Here is a 25,429-nt window from a genome sequence, read left to right as displayed (position 1 = left end):
ACTTGAAATACAAATCTGTTCCCCCCTGCACCGTAGTGCAGTGTGTGATCCAGAACTTAAAAGCAGTTCCTTGAGCAACCGGAGAGCCAGGTCCAAAATACTCAGGTAGGATAGCACAAGTACAGCCATTTGCATGAGCTTTAACGATTTTCAGTCTGCGCTAAACACAGCTTGTCCTTCATGGGTTTGCAAAACTAATTACATGCATGTAATACAGTTCCATCTTTACCACCAAATCTCTTGGTAACAGGAATACTGAAGTTCTGGGTAATAGTTGTTGTTGCTGAATACAACCCCTGCATTGCTCCATTTTACATCATCCCTTCACAGTGCTGTTTCTGATGGACCCTCTTTCCAGGGGTCCAGAGAAGTTGAGATTTGTGAAACTACCAAACATCCCCCAATAAAGCAGACCAAATTAATCTGCTATCGATGAGGCCCATGTGTGCAATACTGATCCCGACTGTTTCTAACTAAAAACAAAGGCTACTCCTCCTACTGCTGTAACTTAAAACACACGAGGCAGAAGATATTTTTACATCCTATTTCCAGATACCTCAAAATAAACATGGAGCGACCCTGTTTTACCACAAAGTAAACAGAGGGGAAAGAAGAAGAAGAAAGGAAAAAAACCCCAAACAACAAAACCCCATCAGTTTTACCTATTCTCCCCACCCTAAATAACAGAGTTGAAGATCCCATGAAATGATACAATAAATCCTATCTTGCCCTGGATTATAGGTTTCATATTCATGTTTTAGATTCCTGGCACCAATTATCTGTCTGTACTCTCAGTAAAAAATAACAAGGATGTTTTAATTATCTCCAAAAGAAACATTCAAACTGTTTCACCTTGTTTGGTTGCAGGCAAATGGAAGTGCCTTACCATGGCTGGGTTTGTTCATCTAACATTGATTCTCTAGCCCTGTCTTGAAAACTAACAATGATAATGGTGACAACTGATCTCAACTGTTTTTAACACCCACACTTTCTTCTTCTCTCTAAGGTAATTTTTATTCTGAAAATGGAATCTTACATTGTATTTGTATATAAACCCACAGTAACACATACAATTTCAGCTGGGCACATATTTAGCGTGCGCAGTGCCTGCTGCTGCTGCTAAAGGTACTTGCACAAATGCACCCTTTTACCTTCAATCAGCTGTTTTCAAGCCCTGCTCGTGACACTGTGTTCCCAGCATAGCTGCGGGCTCTGTTAAACAGCTCAAAAATCTCCACAGTTCCCTGCAGCTACAAGTGCCTCCTCCCGCAGCGTCGTACTTCTGCGGGGTCTAACAGGAGTTTCGATGCTTGACAGAGGTCGGGAGCACTTCCAGAATACCTCTGGCAATATCCTAAAGCTATTTGTTGTGGCATCGGTCCAGGATCCCCTCCCTCCTTCCCACTTGCTGCCACCTCCATCACCTCCAGCTCTACCACCACTGCTCTGGAGACAGTGTAAGCTGGACCCATGAACCTGCTCGTGTTCCTGCTCCTGGCTGACCCTGAGGGGGGAAAAGCACTCGTGACCTGGGTCAACTCACAGCCCCGGTCCATCGTTACAGCCCCCTCAGCTCCGCCAGCGTGACCGTGGGATGCACACGACAGGAAGGGCAGGAGCTTTTGGACAGATGGAAAGACAACCCCAGGGACACAGAGTGAGGCTTCAAAGACAGCTCAAGCTTCCCCGAGACGCTGCTGGTGCCTGCTCCCCTGGAGAGAGCAGTCTTGCCCCTAACATGCTCCTCTTCCTCCTCACTGTGTTGGCCGCTGTGGAAGGGGACACAGAATTCGGGTCCCAGGAGAGAGGGTAACAGTGACTATTGCTTTAGCTGGCAGCGCTGGCTTCAAGCTTTCCTGAAACAGCCTTACCTGAGAGATAACGTGGCATCTCTGCTGGTTATCAAAGCTGTTGAGCCTTGGTTCAGCATACAGACAGCCAAAACATTTGGATTTTAGCTCTTCTGCCCCACCAGTCCCTTCTGTTTCCTTCCACCTTGCACTTGTAGCAAAAATCCTCCCCCAACATCTTCCAGCATCCCCAGGGCCCTCGGTTTCACAGTTGGAAGGAAACGCTCGAGCCGCCCCTTCCTTCCCAGCGCCACCCCGGAGGCTCCATTGCCCTGCCAAAGGCACGCTCTCGCGGCGGGTGGCCGCGCTGGCTGACGGACTGGCCGGACACCCGTCCCCCGCCTGACACCGCCCCCAGCAGTGCCCTGCGGGAACCGGCGTGTGCAGACAGAGGAGCTGTACGGCTGAACACCCCCACCGAGGACATGACGAATTAGAAATGCGAGTGGGAAGGAGCAGCTGGAGGGAGCTGGAACCTTAGGCTGTTAGTTTGAAGAAGGCACCAAAGATCAATGAACTAAAGATGTCTCAGGGCACTACAGCACTTACCGCCAAACGTGGCCAAGGAAAAGGCTGTATCCCTAACAAACAAACCACCAACCCCAGCCAGGAGATGCTATTAGCTCAAAACAGAACCAGCTTATAGCCTGAGGTAGGAGAGACTGCAAAGCTCAGCCAGGAAGAACAGCACAGATGAAAGCAAATGTTTTGTGTTTCACGTTGCGTTAGCAGGAGATGCTCCAAGACACGAGAACTTACCCGAAGCCACTTACCCGAACAATTATCCCCATGCGCTTGCTCTCGTAAGTGAAGGGGAAGATCTGGAGGATGGTGAAGTTCAGGATGTGGCCACCCGGTGTCCTCAGCTGCACGGAGGACTGGTCTCTGCCCACCAGCGTTAAACCCACGCTCTCGGTCCACTGAACCAGGGCCACCTGGGAGGAGGAGAGGAGGCAGCCATGGTGAGGGCAGCCAGCCCACCCCACACCTCCCGGAGGGGACCGCGGGCAGGGGCTGCGGCAAGTCCATCCGTCATTAACAGTCCTATAGAGTCGATCCGTTCATGTAGGCACTACATGGCTCTTTCTTGTCGACTTTCCCTGAAGTTAGAAGCTTACTAACAGTACTTTGGGGGTTTGGCAGAACGTGGCTGCAAGGCTGCCCTGGACTCAGCTCCCTGCCTTCCACTGCCGCATCCCGACGGACAACCTTTCAGCAGGGGCAGGCACAGGTACCGCTGCCCAGGGTGCCAAACCTCTGCTGGGGCACGCCAGGTAAATCTCTTTGCAAACACTTACTTGTCGAATGCGTTATTTCCCAGCTTGCTGTTCATGAAATCAAGAATTCAAAACGATGCGTTCACCCTGGATTTACAATATCACAGCCAGAAACACTAATGCAGAGCACATTAAAAAGTCATATTAGAAAAGCAAACAAACAAAATGAGCTCTGTGTTATACTTTATCTGTTTGGTAGTAACAGCTCATCAGCAGCTTCCAACCTCTGCACTCATCAGCAAGACAGTGCCAATCGGCTGGCTCACAGTCCCCTCTTAGCAGAGAGCCCCTTCTCACCAAATGTTAAAAAACACAAAACAAAAAACCAAACCCAAACCCCAGATTTTTCAAGGCACACACCAGAATTCATTTAAGCTTGAGCTTATGTGGGTTCACACTCTGCAGCTTCTAGTACTTCAGCACCTACAATGCTGAATTCTTGACAAGCTTTCCCTAGATTACAACCAGAGCCGTGACAGAAGACCAAAGTCTTTACGTTGTCTCCCTGGCGATCCCCCAGCACCCCCATGTCAGCCGACACATCCGCGTCGAGGGGTCTCACTCTAGAAGCTGTCTGGCAGTAACGGACGGGAGCAGCAGCCGATGTGAACCCATGTATCACTGGCCTCCAGGAAGGACCAAGGGATACTTTCTCCCAACAGACACCAAATACTGCAAGTATTTTACGGTGACATTTTCAAAGGCATGAGAGTGCTGGGCACATGGTTGCTGCTGACTTGAAGGTTAATTATCCTTTGTGCCTCTCTGGTTCTGCCTTTACTGCCTTAAGCGACCACAAATACCTTAGACAAAAATGGAATTTATTTTGGGAAATCACATACACGAGATACAGATAAAAATGGAATCTATAAATACTTGCATTGAGTCAAGATTTTACTAGATGAATTGATACAATTGGGTCTAACTGGAGTATCTTTTGTGAACTCAGCTTCTTTTCCACAATTAGGCTTAAAAGACAACCTAAAATAAACTTTTCCTTTCATAAAGTAGTCTTAAATCACCAGATAAAAAAAAAATTAGGTGAGTTGGCTTTGCCTTGAAAGACCTTTAAATTAATTTGAATCGATATTTGTTCAAATATTAGCAAGTTTTTGCAGGCTTACTCACAAAGATTACAACAAATCAAAGGCTCTTTCAAGCTTATCTTTGTCAAAAGTTTCTTCAAGCCATCCTTAATGCATTAACGTGTGCAGTCAGATAATCCTCCTAGCAGTGTCTCCCAGAGCAGAGATGGAGCTTAGGTTTCCAATACTCTGGTTAATAAATAATTATCGAGAGTTTTCCACAGGATGGTGTTACGTGATGTTCGGTGTGCGCAGCACTGGCTGTCGGTTTGCCCACGTGGGTACGTTGCAAACGTCTGGAGATACAAACCCCTGCTCCCAGCTCAGCCCGTTAAAGCATCTTCTTTGCGACTTGCTTTGACAGACACCTCCTCCCTGCTTCCCTGCCAGCGTCTCACTTAGATCCTACGCCAGGAAGCATTTAACCCCCCAAAAGAAAAGCCTTGCGCAGAGGAAGAGATGGATGAGCAGCACGTCGGAGGTGCTGCGTCACGCGTGTGACATGTTTCAATCCAACTGCGCCGCATTGTGCGGCGCTGGTCATTTCGGATGGCCGAGACTACAAAAAGGTATGCCAATGGAAGGGGAGGAATAATGAAAGAAATCCTCCTTTCCATGCTGCTCCCAAGCAGGCATGGGCCCTGTCAGCCCTTCACGGCCCTCCAGGTGAGCCGCAGTCCGCGCCGGAGGGAAGCAGTGCTGACCCCTCTGAACATGCCACTTCCCAGCCTCTATAGCACTTAATGAATAAATAATGGGAGAGAAAGTGAGACAATTTTGAAGTGTTCCTATCAGATGTACTAAAAGCATTGAAATTACCGACTCCTTTCAACAGGCAGCACAATGAGCTCGGCCTCTGGAAAGCGCACGGCACTGGTGGACAACACTGATGGCAACAAAAGCACTGATGGCTTCTCTGGCAGGGACGGGTGACACGTTCCCGGCTCCCAACAAAAGCACCGATGGCTTCTCTGGCAGGGACGGGTGACGCATTCCCGGCTCCCAACAAAAGCGCCGATGGCTTCTCTGGCCAGGCGCACGTTCCCGGCTCTGTGCGAGACGGGGTTTATGCTCTGCACTGTGCAAACAGGCAACCGGAGGCGCCCTCAGTCACAGCAAAAAGATGAGAAACATTCAAGATACAAAAACATGTTTACGGCTTAAACGAGGAGATTTAAAAGCAGGCTTGAAATCCCTCAAACACCTTGAAGAGAGCCCGTGCTCAGCAAGGAGAAGAAATCAATAAATTCCCTGAGTCTGCAGCTCCGTCCAGGCCGAGTCAGACACAGACCTGAGCGTTACACAGCAAAGCAGCTACAGCAGCTCGGCACGCTATCCCCCAAACTTTGCTCTTTCCGACAATTAAATTACCCAAGCCACCACTGAAGTGGATATCGACTAATACATTTCATTCTAAAGAGACAAATTGATCCTTCTGTGCCATGAGCTGCTCCACAAACGTCCCATTTAGGGCTGCCCGGGCAGACAGACAGGCAGCAACCGATGGATCAGGGCACCCTTTCATGTCCTGGCAGCTGCGGCAGGCTGTCAGGGTTAAAGACTGTTTGCCCAGGAATCCCAGGCACTCTTATCTCTGATCAGATTATATCTATTTCATTTCCCCTGTTAGTTACTGTATGGCTACAACTGACACGCTTGCAGAGCCCCAAGGCTGTAACCGATATCTGAATAAAGATACTTCAAGACTTCTAAATGGCAGCATGCACAGGAAACAAATTTAGGAAATCCTGCTTTCTGTTACAGGAAATGAATCCTATGCCAACTGGTAGAAATTACCCTTGCTGTTAAAGTAAAGAGAATACAAGTTTTTGTACTCATTTCATAAACTGACCTTCCCTGCCATGGCAATATTTTATTGATATAGGATTTCAAAGGCTGGCTTTAACGGGAGTCCAAAGCCATTCCCCTACAGGGAATGTTATTTAACAGCATCGTTCTCTTCTCAAGGACCCGACGTGTGCTGATTCTGCGTTTTGTACCATCTAGTATGACATACACAGAGCATGTCTAAACAATATTTGTACATCTAAGACCTACAGACAAGGTTTCCTCGGTGCAGCAAAGCATATCTGATTTCTGAACCCACTGTAATTCTCTACTTAAGGCACTGCAAGAAAGGAAAAAAAGAATTTAAACAATAACCTTGGAAGGATTAGTTATCATGCTGTAGTAAAACAAACAAACAATAAACCCTTGGGTATTTGAGACAAATTGCTGCATAAATACTTCAAAGACAGAACAGTATAAAGCAAAAAAGGAAAAGACAAATCACTGACTTCACTATATACCACAGCATATATGTAAATAAACAGAGGATCTGTGCAAAAAACAACCAGTAAATGCTTTAGGAAAAAAACCCTTAAGTGCAGATCACAAAAATTACCATCTGGAAATCATTCAGAACCTGCTTCAATTCAAAGGCAGTTGATTTCTGTAAAGCTGTTTTTATGGGGGAGAGCAACACAGTAGAGGAGAAAAGCAGGTATGCAAAGCACAGACCTAGATGATGTGGTGGGAGAGGACACACGCTCGTGCACACATGCACACACACGTGCACTGCTCACCAGCTCCAAAGCCAGGGAGGAGCGAGTGCTTGTTGTCACTGTAGGCACATAAATAGAGGAGGGGTAAAAAACCCACAAAGATGCAGCTTTTGTGTAGTACAGACTACAGAACACACCATATGGAATGAATGAGTTGCCTACTGGGGAAGGAAGACACTATGGGGAATATTTTGAATGTATGTGAAATGCGGAAACTAACTCTGTGTGCCAGTCTCATTAATACACGCAACAATTCCAAAATCCTCACATAGCCGGGCTAACGAATAAATTTATTTCTATGCAAAGAATTTCTCACCTCTAACAGTGAAGCAAGTCAGCTTCTCTTTTGATGTCAAAGGTGAAACAGTTAATTATCAGAGGCAAATATTTTATTTGGGCAATAAATGGAAGAACTCTTTGTATGTAGTCAAATACGTGATATGATCCCATACCATCAGTACAATTCTTATGGGAAGTTTCAAACTTCAGTCTCTTTCAATAGCATAGAGCAAGTGTAATTGTTCATATTAATAGAAAACAAATCATTTTACCTTGGTTGCACTAAAGATGTATTCTCGAACTGTAATCAATACATAAAACCATATTTTATTTCTCCTGTCTTCATCACAGAAGGAAACAACACTCTAATTAGATTTTCCAGATTTTGCAGAGGGTGGAAAAGAGCACTTTAATCCTAAGTCCTGTATTGAACCTGATCTCTCAAGTGTTCAGGAAAAGTCTCCAGCAAGTCTCTGGAGAGCTGCAAAGTTTCTCCCTGGGCTGGGTGCCAGCAGAGGCAGGGCACAGCTTTGCTCACAGACACACTCTTGCGCCCTTCAGGTACTCTGCACAATTAATTCAGGCTCCGGGTCTGTCCCAGCGCCCGGGAAGGGACGTGTCCTGGGTTAGCAGTGCTACCCAGCGCGATGTACAACTGTTCACTTGGTCTGGGAGTTCCACCTGACAGGTCAGGGACAAGCTGACGCGTGGGAGTGCTCTGACCCCCTCGCACAAGCCCTCCGAACAAGACAAGATTGCCTGCAATTACCAAACGTGGTCAGAGGGACTCAGGGCCCAGAACCGTAAAATGCACCCTGGACAAAAGGCGTGGGCAGAAACATGAGCAAAACTGCGATGCAGATGCTGATACAGCAGCCAGATACTGGTCACCGTGTAGCTCTGGAGCTTCAGGCAGAGAGGCAGATTTGGCTGAAGTATGTCAGCTGAGAGGGCACTTCTGGTCCTTTCATGGGTCCTCAGTGCAAGAAATGCACTAAAATATTTTTCTGTTCACTAGACTGGAGTACTTTCACCAAATAATTTTTTGTTTTTGTGCAAAAAGCAAGGTCAGATTTATATTGTTATCCACCCAGCTGGACACTGACCTCATCAGGACTGGAGGCCTGGTACACCCTGCAGGAGTCCTCGTAGTGTCGCTCGGCCTCAGCCTGGTCCGTCACCCCGTTGGACTCGTACACCGGCGTCACGTTGTGGCACAGCGCGATTGCCTTCACCGCCTCGTGCACCCGGCTGCTCATGGTCTTACGCACCTTGGTGGCCAAGGTAAGGCCCTTCACTGCGGGGGGGTCCTGAGGTTGCTTATTAAAAAGGAAAGCAGAAGGAGGTCTTATTGCAAAGAAAAAGAACAAAAAATCAATTGTTTACATCAGTGAAGATGATGTATGTACAGGTGTGCAGGCTCACGTCCCCAGGAATGAGACGCCCTTCGCAGCCCTGAACTCGGGCCGGACTGGGAACACACCCCAGCGGAACGCAACTTCTTTATCGTCATGGCTGGTGGAGTAGGGTGCCCCAACAGATCTGCCGGCAGTTTCGGAACGGTGCGCTGAGAAAAAGGCCCTTTGCTGCAGATCCACCAAACACCGACTGGTGGAAGGACCAAAGCCAGAGGACTCAGCGAAACCGCTTTTTGCTCCACAAAAGACCAGTGGCACTGAAAATTTAGAGTCAATTGGGTTTCACGTGCAAGAGAATATAATTGCTGAAAACAGAAAACAGATGACTCGTATGAACCTAGAAAATCTTAATTACATTCATTTAATTTTTAATACTATTTTTAGTATCAGAATGGGAGTCTTCAGATAATTGCACAATTACTAAATTATCCCGGTTGAAGAAGGCACGCACAGTGATCTTGCTTCCTGCTCTGTTAACCTTTCGTGTCAAGAGGACAAGAGTTTCACTTCCAGGTCAAAGGCCACAACATGGTAAAAATAAGAGCAAAGAATAAGAACTACAGTTCAAAATGAATCGTTGCCAGCAAATGCTTCTCATTACAAGGAATCTCACTTGGTAATGATAAACTTTTTACGAGACATATCCTGCACCGGTGTAATTCCACACGCTATTTTCCACACTCTAGCGATTAGGACACGTAAGATCTTCAAATGTAACACTGCTGCTCATCAGCACTGCTGCAGCAGGCTCTGAGCAAATCGAACAGCAGCAAACCCTGACCTGAAGTGCATTTAGTGACACACAGCACTAGCCATGGTCACCAAAAGGTTCTGGACAAATATTGAATACTTCGGCAAATAATTAACCAGTAGTCGAGTTTTCTCTGGAGATTGAGTACAAAATGAGGGCAAATAGGTCTGAAGTCTTTTTTGTTTTGTTTTGGTTGGCTGTTTTTCTTTTCAAAGTACAGTTCAGTCATTTAAGGGACTCAACACCCAGAGCAGAACCAGATGCTAAGAAGGCTGTGAAAACAGAGGAGGGAAAGAGTGAGCTAGCTAGGACTTCCAAGTTACCTGAGACACATGCCAGTGAAAAAGATAATTACTTGAAACACCAGGTACTTATCAACTATCATATGCTTAGTTAAAAGCACATTGCAGCCTGACAGCCTGCCTAGGGAAAAGCTATGCCCCCAACCAGATCACTGCGGTCATGGCAACCTGCTGTGCCTCTTTACCACCAGAACAAAATCCAAAAATAAAAATCCTTTACAGTAAGTACATAGTGCCTTTTTCCAGGCAGGAATGCTGGCTTCGTGTTTCACTTTGTGGGGGGTATAAAAAGCGCACTTCAGTCTAAAAATCTCTCGAGCAAAGCAAAAACAATGTGACATGAAAACCCCAGTTTGGTGCATTGGGTGTTCATGCCCAAAGGAAAGCACAGGCACTTCGAAACAACTTCTGCGGTTTCTGCCGGAATGAGGCAATTCCTCAACTGTTGAGAAATGAAAATGCTTGACATACGACACAGGAGTAGTAACCCATCACTAACGTCTGCAGATTGCATCTGTGGAATCACATTTTAGAAAAGAAAAAAACCCCTAATTGTCAGTAAGTCATGAAAAAGTTATCTCTAGCTGCAGTTGAGAGAATGGTTATTAACAGAAAATGAAAAATAAGGCTCCCACAATTACATAATTAGTGACAATTCTTAAATCTTTTATAAGTACCACTCCAAGGGGTGGCTGGAACATCAGCTGCTGACAGCTGATTTATGTTTTTTTTTAAAAGGTAGTAATATTCTTAAGTAAAACCTCATCCTTACTTGTACAAAGGAAGTGCACATATTTGTATGAAGTTTCAACTCATAAGCGTCTTGTTCATTGCAAAGTGCAAAGGAACACAGTTTGCTGACCCAAACAGGCCACATGGCATTACCTGGTTGTCATACCATACTGAAATTAGAGTCTAAGACCAGGGATGAAGGCTTTTTAGACGCTGGCTCATCCCCTGATACTGGAAGAGGAATGCAAGGGAGAGACTGCCCGAAACAGGATTTTCCTGTTCTGTACTTCACATGTTGACTTAGCTGCCTTCTTTAGGTGTAGGTAGTTCTCAAAGCAGACGTCAGTTATGCACCATATAAGATCACTGGTGCATTACTGAAAGAATCCCACTTTTACCATTTTTTCTTGTAACCATCAAGTCTAAAGCAGCGATACTGGTACACTGCTCTCTGCTACTGCTTACTGAGCACCGACGGTTCCTCTTCCTTCATTATTGCCCCAGTGCACAGCATTTCAAACAGCAACTTAATCCACTAACTTGGTGGATTAAGTTATACCAGACCAGAGCCAATTTTTCAACAAAGCAAACGCTGTGGTTGCTGTAAATGGTATCTAAATAAAAGCATGCTGGTTTACAATCAGACCTCAGCAGCAAGACACAGGCACTCACACACACTTACACTTACAAATCCGTGCACGTGCTGTGGCAGTTAGAGTGAGAAGACTGGTGGATGTGAAACAATCTACACATGTAATAAGCAATCATGATGACCTTCAGACTTTTCCAAAAAGTAACAGTTAATAGGCAGATCCTTGCCATGCTAATCACCATTAGCCCAGTGGCTTGGAAAGGTGTTTTGTGAACGAAGAGTTAAGCAATGCAATTTAATTGTACCTGTGTGTATATACTGAATATGTGGCTCTGCACTTCATCCATGGAGTCCAGGCCATAAGCTACCGTTCCCAGGTGAAGCCGCTTGAAGACCATCTCGTTCTGCGTAAGAGTTCCTGCAAGAGCAGCAGCACCAGACATGGAGAGAACACCAACACGCCTATTGCGCAGCACACGTTCCTCTCCTTGCTGTACCCCCAGTCCAAGAGAAATCGGGCCAGAAGCTGAATCGGTCACTGCACCAGGCTCAGGCCAGCAGAACAGACAATACGAACAAACCCAAGGGCTGATTCCCTCCCGGGAATTAGTGCTGCACACTACCGTGCCAGTAAATAAGAACGAGACTATTCACCCCAAAGTCAATGACAGCAAGATCTGCAGGCTTAATTCTGGTCCTGGTGGAACCAAAGAAAACTTTTGGAAACAACTTCAATGGGACCAGGATTTTATGTCAGACCAAGCTTTCATTACAGCTTGGGTCTTCTGAATTCAAGCTCAACTTTAGAAGTGAAAGGACAGCAGGAGACTGCCTGATGGTACGTTCCTGCCTACGTGTCTAAGCATTTTTCATCCCGCTTTGACAACTAACTCTAGAAGTTGCTTTTATTTTTACCTTCAGCTTTTGGTTTAATAGCACACTAAGTGTTCTTTGAAGTAGCATAATATTCCTGTCCTATCTTACTTATAGTACATTCAGAGCAAAAAAAAATTGCAACTTTTTTTTTTTCCAAAACCCATTTAAATCATATTGTCAAAGTGACAGGAAATGCCTATTTCTTCTAGTCCAAAGAAATCTTACATTATAGTCTTTGGTCTGCCAAAAGCGTAACAAAATCCAAACAACAACAAACCATGACTCCAAACTGTATTTCCTACATAGATACCTGTTTTGTCTGTAAGCAAATAGGATATCCTCCCCAGCTGCTCGGGAATAGTGCTGGAACGAACCACAGTCCCAGGGATTTTGGAATCTCTGCGGATCACCCAGCTGTAGACAATTTTCCCCATGTCCAGATTCACACGTAAACTATGCAGGAGGAAGGGGAACAAGAAAAAGAAAATGTATCTCCTGTTAAACTTTGGAAAAAATCATTGTGAATGGCCACAGTGCAATGCAAGGACGTGTTCTCCACGCTGAATTTGAGCTGCCCAAGAGGGTGTTTTGGGAGAAGTATGTTCAAAGTGAGTGGCTGGGTGGCAAATTGGGAGAAGGACTGTGCGTTGCTGCAGTCATACTGTAATTCAAAGAGAGATAATAAAATTATATTCAGAAAAACAGATATAATTTGAGAGGAAGACAAGTAAGGACAGCGTGATTGACATGCAGACAGCAGGTTAAAAATGGAACTGAAACACATCCCAGACCTACACCGAAAGTAACAATCTACTTATTAATACAGTGCAATTAAATATTAAAGTTTCAGTCCCCTCTAAAAGGCAGGTGGGTCCTGTCACACTACATGCTGTATAAATATCTGTCCTTTTCCATTTTTTGCTCTGCTCTTGTCAAAGTAACCAGGCAGCCCGAACACCGAGAGAAGGGGCCGTAAGTGACTAATGCGCAGCCTGAGGCAGTCAGTGAACGGGTGAACGTGCTAAACAAATTCAGCAGAAACAACAAAGCAATTCGTATGTTTGAACAGTGATTTGATTTCTATTTCTAGATTTTCTTACTTGTCAAATGAGGAATCCATAAGAGTTTATGTGCTTGTTCATACCAGAAGCGTGGAGGAGGATGCAAAGGAAATAGCGTTTTGCTGGGAAGAATTAGCAGTCGCCTTACCTAATGGGAATGATGTTTGAGAACAGAAGGAGAAATCTTATGATCTGAAGATACCAACGGCCAGCAAAGTGCTGAAGGGCCACCATGACAAGCGAGACCACCACGAGAGCCCCAAACAGGATCTTGGTAAGACAGTTAACTTCCAAATCAAAGAGACCAATCTAAAGAAATAAAATAAAGACATTTCAAAGGCACAAGAGAAGACGTTAGCTCAATGCAATATTCACAAAAGGAACGAACTGCCATATCCAAAGAGCCATTCTCCACTAGTCAACTTCTTTTCTTTTAAAACACTACAAACACATTTAAATGTATAAGCAATATTGTTGCCAGCTTATTAAATAAGACTTCTATCCTTTGGAAGCTAAGCAATGCATCAAGAGGTGTGAGAGGACTCACGCTGCCAAAACCTGCAGGCTACAGAAGCCTCCCTGCACCTTGCCTTAGCTTTGCTGTAATAGAATGCAGCAAAATAAACTTTCTAGCTGGGACTACCTCATTATAACCAAATAAAACAATGGGTTTACCAACCTTAAAAAAAAAAAAAAAAAAGAAACAACACATGTGCAATAGCATCAAAAAATAAGGGGAAACAGGTTCTGCTATGGTAGCTATCTCAACTCATAGGCTGGGAGACATGAATCATTATTTCTATGAGGTCATCCCTACAGTGTGTACATATCCCATTTGGAAGGATTTTCTTTAAGAAATGATAAATTTCTGCCCCTTTTTATTTATTATAAGACTGCTTCCTTACCATACCTTACTTCTTGGGTTTGAAGTATTCATCACACTGCGCAGTTCCCTTCCAGTGTAGAGGACAACTCCCACAACAGTACCTAAACACCACAGAGCACGCATCAGCGGAAGAGAAATAACCTCTGTTTGTTTTCTCTATAAAATAAACACTTGTTGGATCCAAAGGTTTGGCAGTTAGAAAGGATTTTTAGCAGGTTAATTTCAGAAGCAATAGCAACCAGAAATTAAAGAAGCCAGGACCTGAAACCTATGAAAACACCAACTTTGAACAGAAGACATCCCACAAAAAGTCCATAAGTCTTCAACCATGCTGCCCACGCGGTGAGACTCATGCAGCAGCACAGACTGCGTCAACTAATGTGCATGGCAAGAGAAGCCAACTGCTTTGCTCGCTCGACTTTCCCTGACCCCCTGTTTGATGTCAATTGTCTCTCCCCACTACAAATGAAAGCTGCTAAGGATGGAGGACTTCTTGGGTTTCCTCCCACCACACTGAACCCCACTTTGGTGTGGGTAAGTTTGCCTTACACCAGACAGTGGTTCTTCACAGTCTGTCAAAATTAAATCAGCGCTCTGGGCTACGGTTCTTTACTGGTGAAGGTTGCCACAATCAGAGTACAACCAATGAATTCCAACAGCTTCCAAAGACAGAATTACCTTATTCTAAAATCCACAATTTACTTTAAGTGTTTGCCTGATTGTTGTTCCCACTGAAAGGCGGATCGTACCAACTCCTACCTTCCTGTAACAGATGGAGCTGCTGGGAGCCCATCAGCATATTTTAATGCTGTGTCCCACGGTTGCTAAAGATCCAAGAGCAACAAAGTTCTCCCTTTTCTTCTCACAGAAACGTAATACAGTTTAGCACCATAAATTACTGTTTTTTTCACAGATTTCCCTAAAAGACTTTGCAAAAGCCATAAAGAAAAAGCTATCTACCATCAAGAGTTTAAAAGCTGCTATTGTCAAAGTCTAATTTTTTACTAGAAAATTTTAGGAGTCTGTAAAAATGGAGAACAGCACCACTAAAAAAAAGGCACTACTGCAAATACATTGCTATTTTATACTCTGCTATTCCCCCGCTCCCATTAACGATCAGTTTTAACAAGCTGCAAGTAAATTATTTTTAAATAAGACTGATTCAAAAGAGGTGGTTTGTAAAAATACGCTGGGAAGCATTCCTTTTAAAAGAAAAAACAAAACAACCCCAAAACCAAGAACAAATCACTGGAGCCAGATGGCAGGTGGTGGTAAGATCATCGCAATTCAAATCAGCAGATGGCACAGCTACTCCAGATCAACCACAAACAGTCAGAGTCAGACCCGTTCCTACTGCAGCAGATGGAGGAAGACACAGCTCTGCTTCGTCTTACAAGCAAAGGCTGCCCCAGTGAGATGGCATCACCGCAACTTGACAGCTTTCACTTACGGAAGAAGAAAAATAATATCCCCATTTTTTCCTAACAGAAATAACCTACAAGATGCTATTACTATTGCTACAGGAGAAACAAACCAGAGTATTATATTGATCAAGTCAGTCAAAATGAGAGGAAGAGCCTGCCAGGACTAGAGAACAGCTTGAAGGCACATTGTTATGTATGAAAAGAGTGTTTCTAGTTGGTTTATGGCCATTCAAAACAGACTCAACTGCATAAACCATTTGAAACGATGAAAATATTTGGAAACGTTATTCCTATTAACTGAACTCAAAGATGTCTACCTACAAATAACTTGTCCATGATCGGAAGGGAGGCCTGGCTTCAAACAGCCAGTTCATTTGGGCAGAGAGGACAGACACCACGGCCCCGCGGACTCCTGAACAGCACTGCAGTGGTGGCAGGCGGAGCAGAGCGCGCGCCGTGCCCTCCCGCGGGCAAAACGTCTGCACCCACGCGTATACTGCACGCAGCTGGGTGTACAGCGGAGGAAGAGCTTTCACCCTCAGCAGGCACGGGCTGCGAGGGTGCGGAGGGCAGGAGAGCGTTCCCCTCCGGCTTCTGCAGGGCTATGCACTGCGACGCCCCCGCGTCTGGCTCGGCCACGGCACTGCGAGATCTGCAACGCTTCAAGAGCCAGTACAAATTAAAGCCTCGATACAAGAGGCAAGAAAGCCCCACCCTGGGAAAGGGTGTGGGGAGAGTAGCCATGCAGGACAGAATCACAAGAAAAATGGCTTTCCATTTCTCCAGCTGTTTTGTTCAAAAGTGGGATGAGCCGAGACTTGTGCTTTAAGCAACCTGCTGGGTATCTGAAGCTGCCAGGCTGACTACACGTGTCTACACTCTGAGGGGAGGAATGTAGGTTATGGATGGCAATTACTAAACTATAAACATAATTTGCTTGATTAAGTTTTATTTGAACCTTGATTAAATTGTATTTGGACAACTAGGTTTTTTACAATCCCTTGGTCACAAGCACTGTGACAACACTGTAAAACAGTTTGAAGAAGAGTCAGAGCAGGATGAGAAAGAAACATACAGGAATAAAATTTATCCACTGTTTTCTGCTTTTAAAAGAGCAAATAAAAATCTTTTCAGTACATCAAATATCTTTTGAAGTCCGCGTTTCTTCCTATTGTTATTCATTCCACGTACACCTTGGTACGGCACTGCCAGGTCTCCATTCGACAATCTCAATTCCAGAACTGTGCTACAGAACTTCACTCTCCTCCAGCTATCGCCCTGCAAACTTTGCAAGCACGCTGGACAGGAGAGGAACAAGGCTTTTACTTTGACAAGCCTCTACAAGAGGGCATTGATTAATCTCAGGCCTTGGGAGCTTATCGTATATATAAGCCAAAATCTGTCAAAGAATTTATTTTTTTCCTTTTTAAAAGTGAACTCAATAGAAGCACTTACCTGGAAATCTTTCATCTTAGCTTCTGTTACCAGAATCTATTTGACACCATCTCTGTTACAGATTAGGATGTCAATGTGGAGAGCAATTAAGTGCTATTCTGGTCCTAGATGCTAAAGAAGTGCCCAAAGGCCACTCCAATTCTTTCTCATCTAGGAATGTCCAAGAGGCAATTAGATGTCAGCTCAGCTCCCCAGAGGTGTTAGGACAAGTGGGAAACCTCATTCCAACTGCTAATTTCTCCAACTGACAGAGATTATTATTCCATTACAAAAAGACCTTTAAAAATTGTTAACATATTCCCTTAAAAAAAGATTTACACATGCCTCCATCTTACCCGATGCAATCACTGTGCTGGCCCACAGGGTGTTTTCTATGCTTAAACTTTCATTTACTGGAGGGTCACTGTCCTCCTGCAACAGATTTAAAAGAAAAATAAACAAACTTGTCAGCAATGCAAAAGACCGGTGGGTGATGAGAGTCGCACAGAGGTGTTTGGAGAGGGATGCTGGGAGAGGGCTTCTTGATAGGAGGGAGGATTTTCATAAACCCAGGAAAATCTCTGGTTGGGTTAAAAACATGAGCACTTTGGCTCAGTGAAACAGAAGGACTGGAGGGGAGAAAAAAAAAATCTACTAAGATGCCTCTGCCTGCTGAAGGTCCCCGGGAATCATAAAAGAGAAAGGGATTTGCCAGCAGCTCTCCAGGGACTACGGGAAAACGTTCCCTCACTTGGCTCATGTGGATTAATAGCACTTCTCCTGCTACTTACTGTAAGATCTGACTGAGAACCTGTTTGTACTACTCAGCGATGCCTGGAAAGCTGTCTGATCCGCACCAGAGAACAGTTACAAGAAAGCGCGATTCCTGTTAGGCACCAAAAGATTAATTCTACACAACTATACCATTGCATGAGAAAGTAAATGAGTGTCTGTGCAGGTTTTATACAAGAACTGCCTCCCCAGGCCACTCAAACTCCTCTTCCGTGCCAGCACTATTAAACGACATTAAACCATGCCACAAAGACAAAAGGGCAAAACCTACAATTTTGAATTAAAATACCAGCAAAAACTTCTAAAAAGCTGTAACTGTCTGCCGTTTGTTACAAACCCATTTGTCCTCTGAAAGCTCCCCAAGGGCATTAGATGAATCTCTCAAAATTTTCATAATCCCACTGAGAGGAAAAAAACCCAACCTTTCGCCCCAAGTAGGCAATGCATCTTCCCAACAAGTCAAAAGATAGGTATTTTTGAATGGTGATATTTCACTGTGGCTCTGAGCTGCTGCCTCTGAAATGGGGCAGACAGAACTGAGTTCACAGAGGTTGCGTGCAATTCAAGGCAAAAACCCAACTGACTCAGATTCAGACTGCTACTGCCTGATCCAGCCAAGATCCTGCCTTTTCACAATTAAAGGATTTTAATCCTACAGAGTTCACGCCTTCTGAACAGGCACCACGAACACGTAACTACCAATCTCCATCCAAATGTTCAGGTCTAATACCGTCAGAGTAAGGTACTTAATCCCAAACAGCCTCTGACATCGTGTCCAAGTCAAAGCTTCAATAACCATATTTTTGTTTCAGATTTACTTCAAGGATTTTATGAAGAAACAAAAGAAAGAAAGAAGAGACAAGAAATGGCAAGAGACACTTCACTATTTCTCCTGAAACACTCTGGCATCCTGGCAGTATCCAGCAGGTTTGTGTAGCAAACTCCATATACATGATTTCAAGCACATGTCAGCAAGACTCACCCTTGTGAAGGTCCCCACGAAATTATGTATATCAATATTGGGTTCTTCTGCATATACATAGGATCGGATTTGCAGTAAGTCCTACAAAACAGACATGTTTTGGCAGACAGTTAGACAGCAACATTTTAATAATGTACAAACGTTTCTACCAAAATACTTCGAGCAAGAGTTACTTATCAAGTCAAGATAATTACTAAACTGTATTAGTTACTACAGCCCAACTGTCTAAGAGAGAATACAATTGTTGTACCAGCTTCACTGCAGAGTATTTCTTGAACTGATGCCTGAGAGACTCCTGGGAGTTACTTAGATGTCGGTGCCCCATAAAGAAATTTCAGCCTGAATAATGAAGACAGCCTAACACACTTACTACTTCGTAGCAAAGAGGGTTTTGGACTGGTCTTCCGAGGCAAGCAAGGAGCTCTGTCTCTCAGCAGTTAGTTCAGGATGCCAGTGTCACTAGGAACAGTTCTGTGGTGACCAGAGGATACACCGGTTCTGCACAGTGTTTTCACTGCTGACTCCTACACAAGCATGAACTGTTCACTCCATGGAGAGAATGCCTGGCCTCAAAGCCTTTGTATAAAACAAACTTCTTGTACTTTTTACAGATAGAACATCAATAAAACAAGTACTTAGATTCCCCTCTCTTTTTTTAAAAAAAAAAAAAAACAAACCCCATGAACTACTTTAGTTACAGATTTTGGGAAACAGCATGTTTGATGGAGGTTATATGCTTATTCCAGACTGTACAGTGGAGCTTCCACAGTGACACTCATCCTCTCATGAAGGCAAGCAATGAAAATTTAACTGCCTCTGAAGCTACTTCATGAAAAAGCATGAATTGTGCCTCTGAACATCGGGCAGTGCAAGGAATGAAAGTACCACCGCCAAGGGTGCCTGTCCTGCGACAAGACCCATCCCGCAGTAAGTTACTGCGATGGGCTCTGGGGAGGAGAAGGAAAATAGGAGCATCCTACCAGCAGCCACCGTCTCAAAACAGCCCATTAACGGAAGCACTCAAACGTTTTTCAGGTAAAACAGAAAACACGTGTTCACCAAGTAGAGCATTTCGTAGGAAGGCAGCTTACAGAAGCAGTTGGTAGCCTCTGAGTACAGGTTACAGGCAGCCGCAACTTCCAGTCTGTCTCCCCATCCAGCTGGTCCGTGCGAAGGAAGCAGGACCCTGTGGATTTTCAACACCAGTCAGTGCTCTTTCCAGATCTGTCTTAGGTACACCTATAGCTCATGACATGAACTTATTATCTAGGACACCCTTCTTTCCTTTCCTCCTACAGTATCTGATTTCAAGTAACATTTGTGAATAACGTAAGAAAGATATTCCAGCATCACACATTCGTTTCCTGCCACTAGTCCAGACTACAGTGAGACTCTGCACTGTATCTTTAAGACACCTGAAATGTTCTCATCAGTCTTTACGTTTTTTAATGCTTCTGATCAAACATTTCCTTACCCACACGTAAGAAAACAAACCTGAATGGCAAGTAAAATGATTTACATCTATAACACAACCCATTGCACAACCTGATTCATTTACCCTGGATTCCACTACCTACATACTTTGATTAGCAAACTAAACAGAGTATAACATCCTGAGAAGTGGTGGTCCATAAAAGCATTTGAATTCTCTGTCTCTGTAAAATTTTACTATTACCTATTATTTCTTTCACATTTCCAAAAGATAATTTTCTCTAAACAACCAGTGAAAGGTTAATGGCTATTTTGACAATTGGTTCCAGATGTTTACCATTCTTCTCCGACGTCCTCAGGAAGATCATGTCAGCAGGGACCCGCTGGTTCTGTTCGGAGAAGAAAGGCCATTATTGTGCATACAGCCCCGCACGCGTGTGCGGCCGCCTTCCACGGCCCCACCGCGACAAGCAGAGGGGGCACAGAGGGGAAAGAGGACTTCTTTGTCAAACCCAAGCTTGAGATTCATTTTGCTTTGAATCCTGAACTCGCTTCCCTGCAGAATTCCAAGTGCAGAATAATAACCGGTGCCAGCTCCCACTGACCAGACTGACCAACAGCTAGGCTTACAAAAGAGCTAGTGAGTAACTCGAGAAGTATGAAGAAATTTTAAACTAATGCTGTTTCCCTTCAAGAAGGGCCATGCCAGAAGAAAGCATGTATCAGGAGTCCACAGCTACCTTTTTCCTTTTTTTAAATTTTGTACTGAATATTTTCATACTAATGGTTTTAGAGGTCATAGCTGCTTGCACAGAGACTGTGTAAAAACAAAAAAAATCTGTGGATAACCCCCCCCCCCCCCAACTTGTATAAAGGGGGAAATGCACCTGTACGCACCAGTGCCTGTAAATGGATCACTGTCTCTCCCAATACTTGCGTCCGTTATGCCCAAAGCAACTCTTGGATGTTGCGTTTGTACTGGGTATTTAACCTGTGTTCAATGGTCAGGGACCAGAGAAGCTTTTCATCTAGCCGTAGTGTAAGTGGAAAAATCAGGTTATAGGCGCAAATCTACAGATTCGCTCTCATTTGTAAAGATGATGATGCTATTTTGGTGGGGCGGGGCTGGGGGAACCCTGAGAAGTGATTACATATTGTAACTAGTGTTCAACACTTGACGTGCTAAGCCTATCGTAAAACAAACGTGACTTCCAAATATCTCACTTTCTATGGTCTAGCAAAGAAAGTACTTTACACAGAAGAGACACACATAAAGGCTAACCTTTTCAACAATGATGAGGTCGCCCACTTGTATATTAGAGCTCTTCACCTTCACAGTCCCTGCAAAGGAAAGAGATCAGAGCATTACAGCAGCAGCAGGACAGGTTTGTGGGTGCTGTGCGACGTTCCTCACCTCCCTTCCTCCCAGTTCACTGTACTGGTGAAGCTGGGTAAGGTTTCTATCACAAGGATTAGGCAGCACTGCCCTGTAAAGTCTTACCAAGCCCACAGCTCCCACTGTGTAAGGCAAAGTCTCTCATCTAACAGGTCCAGGCCTCAGCCCTGGCCGCAGAAAACCCCTGGTCCCTCTGTAGTGACAACTCTGAAACAAGCCCTTAGACTTAGTTTTGTACTGCTTAACCCAGGAACTCAAAAACGCTTCGGCGTCAGGCAGCCAACAGAGCAAGAACGGGCAAATTACAACAGGGAACCCCCAGCTTCCGACTCCTCTTCCCGAGGTGGCTGAAAGCCTGAAGCTCAACTCTCAAGCCAGGACCTGGAAGCCAGGAGCACAACGGGCCCATCTTCAATCCCGGGCTCGTTCCCCTCGCCACGCGGCTCCTGTACCTGGCCCAGCTCTGCCGCCTCTCCCTCGCCTCTCGGCGGGCACAGCCCGAGCACACCCTGCAGAGCACAGGGCCTGCAGAAAATGCGTAAATATTTATTTCTTTGCAGCTGTCAAACATTTCCCAGTTGCTTTAAAACAGGGGATTAATTTAACAATTGGCTAGTAATTTCAAATCATTAGCCAGCTCTAGATTTGGCTTCTCAGACTAACCAGTGATTTATAATCAGTCAATGTGAACCCTGCCTCTATGTGTCTGTCTGTTATATTTCAACAAAAGCCTCTTTAATCTGCTATGACTTGAGTGGAAGTGGGGGAGGCACGTGGAGCTCACCCCGGCACGGACAACACTCCTACTGTACCTCGAAATTCCCGGGCTAACTGGCCGGGGAGCAGCGCAGGGGAGAGGAGAAGGGGGAAGGGAGGGGAATGGAAATTAGCACAAAGCACAAAGGTCACTAGGATTTTACTACTGGCAGTCCCTTCATTAGCATCCTTCTCAGGATATGCTTCAGTGTTTCTGCTCCAGATTAACAATGAAAGCCATTCTGGGCTCCCGGCAGCCTGCTGCTTCGGTGACACACTGTGTGCTTAACAACATGCTTCATCACCGCTGCTAATAAATGCAGACTTCCTTACATGCCGTAATTATTCCTACAAATTATAAGCAGTCATGGCCCATTTCACAAATATCTCATAGGTTTCTCACACGTTCTGGGTTTTGCCTTGTGAGATTTTTAGTTTTTAAAAAAAAAAAAAAAAAAAGGTAAACAGAATGAATGTGGGCTAAAGCCATCTCTGCCAGGGCAGGAAGCATACCGGGGATTAAGAGTCCATTACGCAGAGGCTTGAAAAGAAAAGCTGCACTCCAAGAGGATCCAAAAAAGCATCCCTGGCAGTCTTCTGTATGGGCTATACAAAGTTAGGTACTATGACACTAAAAGGGTCTGACAGATAACATCTCTTCCTCCCCTTTTAATACGGTTATTCATGAAACAACAAAAAGTGCTTTTGAATATTCTCCTCTGCAAAGGAGGAGAAAAAACCCCCGTGTGCTCTCCCCACACAGGCATTGCAATTCCTAAACCTCTGGGCAAAAAGGCTCTTGGAAGGAGAGGTGCATTCCTTTAACCATATTTTACGCATTTCTCTCAAAGATCACAAGGATTTATTTGGTGACTGTCAGTACAGGCAGGACTACCTGCAGGGTTCAGGAATGGAAACTTATTTTGTAGCCCTTTCCCTAATGATGTAAATTCACACCAGCAAAGAAAAATTAACGCCTGGACAAAGCCACAACGTGATGACTTCCTACCATTATGCACATAAAAGGTTTTTTGGATCATTATTTGGAAGACAAAGTCATCTGCTTTAAAATTTTTCCAATGCACGGAAAATCAAAGCAGCTGGAGCAGATCTGCCTTGTTCAACAACCCTCCCAAGCTCAGCTGTCTGGAGGCCACGGAGAGCCAGGCCCTCTCTACGCACACGTTTTTATAACTCCTCTGGAAATGACTTGCCCTTTTTAGGCAGCAAAGCCACCTCTGCTGTTCCAGGCATAGCCCAGCCTCTGCCGGCTGACATCTCCGCAGTGGGTACCATATGTCCCGCTCCGGTGGCGCGGGACCAGATGTTTCCTTTGACTCGGGACTCCCATAAAGCAACTTACTTGAATTAGTTTTATTTTGATCTTGGGAATTCTGTCATTCCTTTTTCTTTCTGTGAGGAAACTACCTCCTAAACATTAGATGTTTTCTCACGCATGTTGAAGAAACTAGCTAAAAACACGACTGCCTTCCTTCCCAATACTGCTCTGCTATTAAGGTTTTTTTGTAATAAAAAAATCATGCTTTTATAAACGCATCTAGAAGTGCTTCCTCTAAATATGCATAGGTTTTCAGCATTTAAAACGCTTCCAGTTTGTTTTCAGAAGTTAATCAGAATACAAGTCAATGATTAACACAATTTTAAAAAGCAACTATTCTTGATCTCTTATTTAAAAAAAAAAATCTTAAAATTAGATTGTTTCATTCTCTGCTGTATCTTAATTTATTTTTTTAAAAGGCAAAAACGTAAACACAATAAAATGCAAACAGTTTGTTGCAACTTCAGCTACGGCCTTTGAAATTATCACCAAATCTGCAGTGTGATGAATCTACCCTAAAGCAGATTTAAAGTATTAACACATTAGCCAGAAGAGAGGCCTTTTTGTACCACTTACATCAAGATTTCACCATAGATCTGCAGACCTTCATTAAGGTACAGATCAAAACACTTAATCTGGAATTAAAGATGAAGCCAGAGTTTTATTAAAACAAGTCAAATGCATCTGGAAAAAAAAAAAAGAGGTAGGTGTTGTTTGGATGTGCTGCACCAAACTTTTGGCTTTTACAGCCTTATGCTGTATAAACTGTGGAGCAGGACTCAGAGGGTTTGGAAAAATATTGTTTTTATATGGCTGGTAAATGCCAATGATCTGTATCTTAAGTAGCACCCCTCAGTAGGAGGTCTCTTCCCAGCTCTTGCTGCGGAGTTTCTCCCCATTATGCAGTGTTACGGGGAGGGGGCTGCCAGAGAAGAAAAACAAACCAAGAATTTGCCAGCACAGTTCTAGCTCTGTATCAAGCAGAAAGTCCGCACACAGACTTCTGAACACAAGGAGACTTGTAGGTTTATGAATAGGGGATTGAAATTTGATTATTTTTTATTACAATCCAAATAACTGTCTTTTAAATTAAGAGCTTTCTATTAAAAACCAAAATGCATTCCAGAAGTCTGCTGGTTTCATCATTTTGGAAAATAAATGGATTACGTTGGTAGAAAGAGAAAAGAGGTTCAGGGTGGAATTTTTTTGATGTTACGTAAAATAGAGGAACACAGAAAATGCATCACTGTCTCCTCTGCCTCACGCTGCCCCCCAAAACGATTAGTCCCCAGAATTCAGCCACCATATTCAAAATAAAACGTGATCCAAAGAGGATTCTCCCTTGTTCTCTACAAAGCAAGCAGCTTAGTGAATCTTAAAAAGCTTGACAAGAAGAGTGCCTGAAAAAACCTTCACACACAGGAGCAAAGCTGCAAACCCAGCCTACCCCGGGGCGGGGGACCAGGCTGCGCTGGAGCCGGAGAGCTCCGGCCTGGAGCCACATCCAGCTGCGGCTCTGCACCGAGCCGCAGGCACCGAGGGCAGGAGGGTCCCGATTCGGGAAAGCACTTAAACCCGTGCTCACTCCTATCCCTACGCACAACTGCATACAGGCACGCGCTTGAGTCTCCCGGACTTCACTCAGGCCTGAGAACGTATGTACATCTGTGGGGCTGCGCTGGGAGGTTGGAGATGGGAAAAGCTGTTCTCCAGCCACCTGAACAGCAGCTTAGTGCAAATACTCGGGGGAGATAAAAACAGCTTGGAGAAAGCTACAGCCCCATTAGAGCCCTTAGAGCCAGAACAGCTTCAAGAACGGCCGTGCTCAGTGTCGAGCCTCACCTCACCCCCGCCAAATGCTGCCTTTGGAGGTGAAACTGTTGTGAAGTTTTAAAAAATTATACAGCAACATTTCAGAGGGGTTTTGTGTCCCAGCACCCTTCTGCACTGCCCGTTTTAGTACAGGGCTGTGCCAGTATCCTGAAGCATGAACCGTGCTATTCAACACCAAAAAAAAAGAAACCAACCCAACAAACAGCCTGCAAACAGTCCAAGGCAAGTTCTACCTGGAGCCTTGTCAGCTCTGCTGAAAATGAATGGTTCAGATCAGCTATTCTCAGCTTATTTTGATATTTGCTGCTCCTACTTCTAACCTGATGAAGGGCTTCCTTGGCAGCTCGCCTGCTTTTTCTAAGAGGTACA

The 25,429-nt window shown here is 44.6% G+C and overlaps 1 protein-coding gene across 1 annotated transcript in view; it reads right to left on the bottom strand.

Moving 5' to 3' along the window:
- ATP9A (ATPase phospholipid transporting 9A (putative)) overlaps nt 1-25,429 on the bottom strand; it is a 63,726-nt gene that overhangs the window by 20,993 nt on the left and 17,304 nt on the right. The window contains exons 5-15 of the mRNA XM_075769148.1: nt 21,019-21,077; nt 20,074-20,125; nt 19,397-19,491; nt 18,306-18,386; nt 16,888-16,963; nt 13,698-13,774; nt 12,936-13,096; nt 12,037-12,179; nt 11,156-11,268; nt 8,162-8,374; nt 2,624-2,785 (exon numbers count right to left, since the gene is read on the bottom strand). Of these exons, the coding sequence (XP_075625263.1) occupies nt 2,624-2,785; nt 8,162-8,374; nt 11,156-11,268; nt 12,037-12,179; nt 12,936-13,096; nt 13,698-13,774; nt 16,888-16,963; nt 18,306-18,386; nt 19,397-19,491; nt 20,074-20,125; nt 21,019-21,077 (1,232 nt within the window). The remainder of the gene's footprint in view (nt 1-2,623; nt 2,786-8,161; nt 8,375-11,155; nt 11,269-12,036; nt 12,180-12,935; nt 13,097-13,697; nt 13,775-16,887; nt 16,964-18,305; nt 18,387-19,396; nt 19,492-20,073; nt 20,126-21,018; nt 21,078-25,429) is intronic.

Source organism: Balearica regulorum, chromosome 16, assembly GCF_011004875.1.
Source record: "Balearica regulorum gibbericeps isolate bBalReg1 chromosome 16, bBalReg1.pri, whole genome shotgun sequence".
Lineage (NCBI taxonomy): Eukaryota > Metazoa > Chordata > Aves > Gruiformes > Gruidae > Balearica > Balearica regulorum.
This window is presented reverse-complemented; position numbering and strand designations above follow the sequence as displayed.